A 9,284-nucleotide genomic window follows, 5' to 3' on the forward strand; every position below is an offset into this window, starting at 1 on the left:
CTATGAAATAAAGCATCTATCTATCTATCTATATCTATATATATATATATATATATATATATATATATATATATATATATATATCCGGGTAACCTACCTGCCTATCCCATGCCCCCGGCCGCGGCGGCCGCATTTCGATGGGGGCGATATGCGAAAACACCCGTGTACTTAGATTTAGGTGCACGTTAAAGAACCCCAGGTGGTCGAAATTTCCGGAGTCCCCCACTACGGCGTGCCTCATAATCAGAAAGTGGTTTTGGCACGTTAAACCCCATAATTTTTATCCCATGCCGTTTCTCTCTCTCAGCTTCAGCTTGTCCCCGAGTAACGGTCGTACATCATACTGTGATTCGGTTGAATCACAATACGATGAACACGGGCGTTCTCCCCCCTGTCCAGGAAGTTTTGTGATGGCAGTCTGCACGCCCAGTCCCGTTGGCAAATGGAAATCACCGGAAGAGAGGCTCACCCACATAGCATGATATGCAGGACACCAGGACCTAATTGCTCGCTCCATGTCCTTTTGGCCGAGAACAATACCAGAGTGCCAAAGATAAGCTGCCATCTTGAAGCAAAAGATTTCTCCATAAAAAGTAAGAAGAAAAAAATATGCTTCAAACCATTTTGTCCGCTTAAAAAAATATGAAACATGTGCCTCCCGAACCTCTATGCTTAATTTGAGCGTATCTCAGAGTATAAGCAAAATGTGGTACAGATAGAGCTTGTTGATACGTTTTTTTTTTTGTTCTTTTTTTAGGAAACCTAAATTATTCCTGGTACGTTGAGGAACAATCCCCCAGAGTTGGAAGTCGAGGTGGTTTTTATTTTAGCTTGTGTGTTCTAAAAATGCTTCATCACGAAAATCTGCTGGTATTGGAAAAACGGCATTGCTCCTTTCAACAAACGAAATTTGATACGAAATCTAGAGGGTACTAATATCGTACGATTCTTTGCTTCTGAATTCCTACACCGTTTTTGTTAACCATGTATTAAAGAATGGCGTGGAAAACCTTGAGAGTGCTAGTATTCTCAACGAAAGCCTGCAAGTGCACTCCAGACAACGACAGTTTTCTAGCCTATGACAGCTTTTTTATGCGCTTTCAGATTGTTTTCCTTCCTTTTTGTAAACCTAGAATATTGGCAGTACTGTACAGTCGGTGATCTATCGCTGGAGCAACAAAACGAAGGAACCACTAGTTCGACATACAACGGCAATGACCACTCCAAGCAACTAGCACAAAAAAACGCGATGCCTTTCAGCATGCCAATAGTAACTTGTGGCGCTATAATGTTGAACTAAATCAAAATAAGTATTCTGCCATTTTTTCCGCAGTGAGCCTCTGACCTTAAATATAATGAGCCTAAACGGGAAGTAAGTAAAAAAGAAAGACGGGAAAGGAAACGAACTGGAACTTATCATAATATTCAGCCATCCGAAGCCATATTAGCAGAAACGAAACCTAAATGTAGAAATTCGACGTCCGTAGGACATCTATGCAAACAGTTACAAAGTGTCATCTAGGCTGTGGTTGAATATTCAAAATGGACATCGTCGTTTTGCTTATGTTATGGTTCTTTCGGCTGTCTCAGCCCACTCCTGACAAAGCATTAAACAAGCACCAAGCAACTACATGGAGACTTCTACAAAAAAGCACCTTCCCTACACCACTACTCATGCACCGAATACAACCAGAAGCATACTGATAACACTGTAAGGCATGCCATACACCACGTGCAGACCTCCGTCACATTATATGGGCATGATCATCAATTCCAAGCAATATCAGACACCCAGCATAAACCATAATTCTAAAAAAAAAAAAAAGACTCCCTATACTGCTCAGCGAATGCTCAGCCGGTCAGAAGACCGGCTGGCGGAGGACGCGTCTACGGTTCAAGGCCTGGCCTTCGTCAGACGGAAAGGGGAGCTTTACTGGTTTAGCCTCCCAGCCTCTCCGTTGCCCTTTCGTAACCAACAGGGATTTTTCAATAAAGATGTTTTATCTCTCTCTAACCCACCGCCAGCTCTGCGTCTGCTAAATTTCTATTTTGTCTGCCCTGTAAAGCGTGCTTCGTCTGTTAAACAGCAGTGCCTTTTGAAGAAGCTTCGTTTTAACGCAGGCAGAAGGGTGGAAAGTGCGCGAACTTTATTTGTACATCAATGAGCAAGAACGTACTTAATAAAAAAATGAATCACGCGAGAATAATTCAGAAATATAAAAACACACATCTGCTAACAGTAGCTAAGGGCGCCACGAGAGGTCATCACACTTCGCTGACTGATTAGTACCATGGAGAAAGAGATTAGGTGCGCGTGCGTGCGTGTGTGCTCGCGTGCGTGCGTGCGTGCGTGCTGCTAATGCCGTGAGTTAAAATACTCTTTTTTTTTTTAGCGGGTGGCTTTTCGGAAGAGGTGGACACTAGCTGCAAGTAAAGTCGCATTGTTAAGATGACTAGTTTACAAGATCTCAGTAATTCACTTTCTGAACCAATCCACTCGGGATATATGTTAGGACAAAAATGAAGCAAGTTAAGGAGGACATCCTGTCCATTTAAGATAAATGTTGAGGTCACCACCAATTTCGTGTGGTCATAGCAGTGAAATATGCTATGAAATATACTGGCGTTCCAGTTATTAGTTTTCTAACAGCATTTTTCGCGCTGTTAGAAAAGTCAATCACTCGCACGAAAACCGACTCGTGCACTGGTACAATACTTGAAGCGCACGGGCTTAAGAGACCGTTTATAGTGCCCCTGTGTATAGTGTCCCTCCCACACGCACTCAGTGCTTACTCGCCCCCTTTTTTCCTTTCTATTCTCCTTTCCCCCACCCCCAGTGCAGGGTAGCAAACCGGGTGCTCGTCCGGTTGACCTCCCTTCCTTTCCTATCATTGCTCTCTCTCTCTCTTCTCTTTCCGCGCAGTGTGCGAAGCAAATAAAAAATGCCAGTGCATTTTTCGGCAAGCTTTAAATGCTGTTCTCTCAAAGACGATTGCGTGAGGCGCATGATGAATCTGAAATCACATCGATACCATTCGAGAATGGATGCAGCGCGGCACCTCAGCGGTCTTGCCCACATTATTACTCTAACAAAATGAAATACACCTCAGTTATCCCAACCAGCGCCTATATGCCATGGGCCCACATATGATATTACAACTTTTACACGATTTTAAATGACGGGAAGAAGCATTACTGTGCCGCCTGCGAGTAGTAGTTTCTTTCACAAGCGCCTACTCATAACTAAAATGGCGGACAGCGCCAATTGCAGCACATGTGGTGCTGAAGAAACGACCAAACTTCTCCTGAGTGACTGCCTCACACATGAAGATGAGAGTAGTCACCTTCGGTCAGCTTTGGGGCACTTAGACGACAGGCCTTACGCAGAGGAGAAGGTCGTAGGCTCGTGGCCTCGTGCGTCTGCTATATTCAAGAGCACAAAGGCGTTGCTGCGTTTCTTGAAATGCACCAGCCTGTATGACCGCCTGCGACTGAATCAGCGATGAACGCTTGTGTGTTCAACAGCACGAAGTGCGAACTTCTTTCTTCCTTCTCTTTCAATCCCCTTTGCCCCTTCTACAGTGCAGGGTAGCCTACAGGACTCGGTCCAGTTAACCACCCTGCCTTTCACTTATGACCTCTCTCTCTCTCTCTCTCTCTCTCTCTCTCTCTCTCTCTCTCTCTCTCTCTCTCTCTCTCTCTCTCTCTCAAAGACGCTGCCAGTGTCGTGATTTCCACTGAACGGAATTGACAAAGTGAATGTCTGCGATTGCAGGTGGTCACAAACAAGCGCGAACAGACATTTTCCTTTTTTTTCTTTTTTTTCTACTTATTAAGGCTCATTGTCGATGATGTTTGTTACACGTTTGTACCGTTTGAAAGAATGATTACTTCGGTGATTCCCTCGTTCTTTATAGACCCACCTATACTACAGGCGCTTGAGACAAGGAGCTCACACAAGGACCCGCAAATCGACAAACACATATAAAGATCATACTGAGTCACTATCGAATCTTTCTCTCTCTCTCTCTCTCTCTCTCTCTCTCTCTCTCTCTCTCTCTCTCTCTCTGTATTTCTCTGCCACTCACTCACGTATCCGCGCATTATTGCGCCCATTTACCCGCTAACCCGGGCACGTATTCACAGAAAAAACCCTTGCGTTAGAATTGTTCGTTAAAGCAAATGCCCATCACGCCAGATGCCGGACACATTATTAGCGTAAGAGACCGTCCAATGGCAAGGAGCACTTACGGACAAAAACCGTTGAGAATTCGGAACATTATCGCTTTCGGCTCGCTACACTTCCAAGCTCACCGACTTATTTGCCCGCACACTGACTTAAATGAATGAATTTTGTTAAAAGAGCATCCTTCGAATTTGTTTGCCACGCATGCCGTAAACCACAAAGGCGCTTATGGGACGTAAGTGGTTTTCATTTTATTTCTTATCCACTACAATTTTGTAAACTTGTCTTAAGATACACGACAAAAGGCTTGAATGTCGTTTGACTTGGTCATGCGACCCTCACAGCAACATCAGTTTCTCGACGCTAATCAACTTGGTAGCAAAGCATGCAAGAGTGTATGTCGAATACAGTTCACAAATGTTAGAAAAGTAACGACAATTGTAGGTTTGTGAAATCCTAAATCAGTATCACAAAGCTTAGAATGCTATACACTGGCGATACTAATTAACATGGACAGAACAAAATCTGATCGAAGCAAAATATCTTGAGGTTCAATACACAATAGTCCTAAAATTATTAAGGTAAAAAGGACTACAATAAACACGTTTCAACACTTTGTCACCTAAGTTGAAGGGTACATATTTTCGTGCGTGAAAACCATAAGCCAGCAAACATTATTTTCGATACGTAACAGCAGTATCGTACCGCCAATGTAAGTTTCAAAGCAATACACCGCAATAACCACAGTCCATGCGAATCGAGAAACAATCTATGTCTTGAGCATGCACGAATTATGGCGCTCAATTACTATCCACCCGAATCCCTCACCTTTCGAACCAGTATCCCGTAATACTTGATTTACTGGAATGTGGTGTTTTGTTAGTGAGATATAAGATGAAAACTGAAGTTCTTTTTTACAGAATATTGAAATAAAGCGCTTAAAAGTAAATTTATTGTTTTTGTACCCCTTTCCTTACTTTAATAACTTTAGCAGTATTCTGTGCTGAACCTCCATATATTTTGCTTCGACCACGTTAAGTCTTCTCCGTGTTATTTACCATCGCCAATGTATAGTATTCTAAGCTTCGCGATATTGATTTGAGGTTTCACAAACCTACAAGTGTCATCACCTTTCTAACATTTGTGTACTGCATTCAACATATCCTCGTGCATGTCTTGCTACCAAAATGATTAGCGTCGAGAAGCTGGTCGTTTCCAACGCGAATTAGTGAAATTCTATGCGGTTTTCCCCTTCCTACCTGACGTGAAATCGTTGTGCCTCTTCATTTGATTAAACAAGTTTATTTTATTCATCACAATACAGTGGGGCAAGACACGAAGGAAAAACCTCGTTAAAAGGCGCCCATAGAGGCCTTTTTGTACTATTATGCTTTTCCACTTAATTCTTGAAGGTTACAGATCTTTCTTACGATTCACCTTTTCTTTCTTCTTCTTTTCTCTACTCTCTGCAGGGGTGTGGCCACTGTAAATATTGCTTTGAACACGATGGATATCAATCAGTGCTCCGAGGACGACCTCTTCTTCGCCAAAAGTCATCGGTGTGATCCACAAAGTGCCGAGGTAAGTCCAGACTATATCGATAGCGCTGTTTTCTAAAGGGTTGAAAATATTTTTTTACAAAAGCAGTTGAAACATCGAGCTTATTTTCCAGAAGTCTTACCTGACCCCTTCAAATTCATCTATGTTGCGTGCAAAACTTCCACACTGCACGCAGTGCCTAAAATTATACTATTATTCCTTGAACGCGTATTTTGTAAACAAATTTAGCTTTCCGATTCTGTGCACAACGCTGGTATAACTTCGTTCTTAGTGGGCAGGAAGAAAAGATACTATCGGATGCGCATTTGAAAACGTGTGAGAAAAATTCTTCGCTTACGTATCTGCCAGTTTACTGATTTGTCCATTTATTGTTACGGAGATGACATAATTTTAATTATTTTATAAAGAAATTATGTAGTTTAACGTAGCCAAGCAGGATAGAGCTATAATACATGTAGTGGAAGGTTCTGGAGTATTATACAGTTCATATGGCGGAAAGTTTTCATATTTCCGCGGGGCCGATCAGCTTTCCGTCGTTTACGTGTTTGCCAGTTTACTTATTTGTCCTTTTATTGTTACGGAGATGACCTAATTTTAATTATTTTATAAAGAAATTATGTAGCTTAACGTAGCCAAGCAGGATAGAGCTATAATACATGTAGTGGAAGGCTCCGGAGTATTATACAGTTCATATGGCGGAAAGTTTTCATATTTCCGCGGGGCCGATCAGCTTTCCGACCTCCCCCCCCCCCCCACATATGTATATATTTACATATATTTCTCGCACTTGAAGAAACTTCGTGTGACCTCGAAGAATCGTTCACTGAAGTGACGGCCTTATATGAGAATTTACAAGACCTCATAGTACGAGATAGTTCAATTTCAAAACCTGAGTCCTCTTGCACCACCAAGGATCTGGCGTCTCTCAGTGGTGTAATGTTCGTGTGACTGTCGTATACTTCGCTATCACTAATACTGCTTCGCCTTTCCGGCGAAACTACAGCCTCTCTCATTTTTTTTTCTGTGAGTCCGAGTATAATCGCTGCTGTGCATGACTGCTGTTAATTCTGATTTCGAGTAAGTCCGGCTTGGCCTCATTTCTGTTACTGAATGAATTATACAGGGTGACTCAACTATCATGCACCAAGACAAAAAAAGAGCGTTTGCGTTACTAGAAGAACACCTACTGCATATTGTTTCCAGTACAGTGAGCAGCCACCAGTATTTCTTTGGTTAGTGAGATTTAATTCGGTAATTGCAATTACTGGTATAACTCGGGAAGTACTGTTGTAGGTATCAAAGTGTCGATGAAGCATTTGTAGGCAGCCCGAAGTGGCATCCAACTGCGGTGTTTTCAGCGACGTACTAGTTGCGTACAATTTTTTTCCGACTGGCAAAGCAACCTTGCGAAATATGAAAATGCCACGTGACTGCGTTACAACCCTCATCATAAATCATCTCCCTCAAATCAGCTCATTGCACGCAACTGCATTGCCTGTGGCGAACTCGAAGAGACAGAGAATCGCCTTGATAATGGTACGGAAGGAGAGCACTTCCGCTTTATCACTTCTTCAGTGGCTTTGTTGATGACCGAGGCTGGAATTGTATGGCAGACATTCGTTGTCCTTGCCTTGAGCTAATGTGACGTCCGTCTCGATCGTGTAAGCACGATCTTTCCCATAACCGCAATGAAAGAAATCGAGCGGAGAGAAGTCAGATGACCTAGCCAGTCAATTTACAGGCCCATGCCTTCCAGTCTATTGTGCATGAAAAATCGTATCCAGGCACTTTCGTGTTCGGCTGCTGCTGTGTGCTGGCGCCCCATGTTGCTGATACCACAGAAGTGGAACACGTGACAGAGGGACTTCGCTGAGAAACTCATCCACTACTCCTTCAATGATTTCGTCCACGTAACGCTGTCCGGTCAGTGTATGTGATCGAATAAGATGGGACCGATTATTGCACCGAAGTAAATTCCGAACCACACACTGAACCACCACTGGTACAAGTGCCGACTGCGCATTGCCCAGTGTAGATTGCAGTAGTGTACATTATGCAAATTTACTTGGCCGTTTCTTCAACAATTGGCTTCATCTATGCACATGATGTTGCTGGAAAAGTCCGGTGACTTATCGACTTTTGTGAGGACCCAGTTCAAGAAATCTACACGATTCTGCAGGTCCCTATCTTCCAAGCATTGGTGATGGTTAAGGTGGCACGAGTGAACAGCCGAGTGATTTAGAATCCTCCAAACGGAGGACCCGGAAATTGGTAACTGGGCGGCCACGTCCCGCACGCTAGCATGAGGGTTTGAGGCCCCGAATGCAAGAACATCCGCACGTAGACTAGGATTCAAAGATGGAGCCCTTCGCCACTGTTTCTAGAAGCTGCCGGTTCGTCTCAGGTTTTCATAATTTCAGATGATAGCCGATGCGTTTGGTCAACCGCCACACTTCCATGACTCACATACATAATTACAGCCTTCCTCGTCTTGCCATTTCCAGCTCCTAAGGCAAGGAACAGGCTTTCGATACTTCTGCTCATTCGAGGAGGAGGAGGAGAAACTTTATTATTGCAGAAACCGTTGCGCGGTTTATTCCTGGGTGGTTCCCTCTGACAGGGCTCCACTGTCAGAGGGAACCAGAGAAAGACATGGCGAGTGGGAAGAATCAAAACGCACCTTTAAATGTTTGCACTGACGTTGTCAATTCACTTTTGTGGTGATAGGTTTTGTGGCAAAAAAAAAACTAAAAACATCCTTGCACTTTATCTACGCTAAGACAAGAGCTATTACAGCTTGTTTCCAACTAACACCAAACGCTACGTCTTACTTCGGCCGGGGCGTGGCAGATAATGCACTAGCTCGATCCCGATGTTTTTCTTTGTTTCAGTTATTTCGTTCGGGCTAACTCAGGGAGCGTCTGTCCGAGGGCGCTGCTTTATGATGCAGGCGGGAGCGCAGTCATGTGGTATTCTCCCTATTTCGCGGGGTTTATTTATCAGTAGGAAAAAATTAGCACGCGATTAGTACGTCGCTGAAAATACCGCAGTTAGATGTCCCTTCGCTGTGCCTAGAAATGCCTCATTGACACTTTGATAAATAGAATAGTACGTGTCTAGTTAGATAATTAAGTACAATTGCCTACTTAAGTATTAGTAACGAAATTACTGGCAGCTACTCCACTGCGCTGGAAACAATATGCGCTAGGTTTTCTTCGAGTAACGTATTTCTGTTTTTTTTTTTATCTTGATTCTTGAAAGTTAATTCGGACACCCTGTATATTTGACTTTTGCATGCAAGTGACGGTGTTTCCGTCCCTAATAAATGTAGAAGATGATTAGAAGTTTTTGTTCATAAGTTGTTAGCATTACTTACTGTAAAGACAAGCAATACTCAGACACATATCATTCACATGCAATTCAAACGCCGTTGATAAAAGACTGCGCCGAAGCGGTCACTGAAGTCTAGATATCTTTCTTTCAGGGTCAAAAAAGCCCGCAAAGCAATTAGAAGTGAGGTGAACATACAGCGACATAT

At 43.2% G+C, this 9,284-nt stretch overlaps 1 protein-coding gene across 1 annotated transcript in view; it reads left to right on the forward strand.

Moving 5' to 3' along the window:
• The window catches only part of smog (G-protein coupled receptor 158 smog), a 257,299-nt gene that overhangs the window by 159,408 nt on the left and 88,607 nt on the right, over nucleotides 1-9,284 (forward strand). Inside the window, exon 3 of the mRNA XM_075692103.1 lies at nucleotides 5,659-5,767. Coding sequence (XP_075548218.1) covers nucleotides 5,659-5,767 — 109 coding nt within the window. The remainder of the gene's footprint in view (nucleotides 1-5,658; nucleotides 5,768-9,284) is intronic.

Source organism: Dermacentor variabilis, chromosome 5 (assembly GCF_050947875.1).
Source record: "Dermacentor variabilis isolate Ectoservices chromosome 5, ASM5094787v1, whole genome shotgun sequence".
NCBI lineage: Eukaryota > Metazoa > Arthropoda > Arachnida > Ixodida > Ixodidae > Dermacentor > Dermacentor variabilis.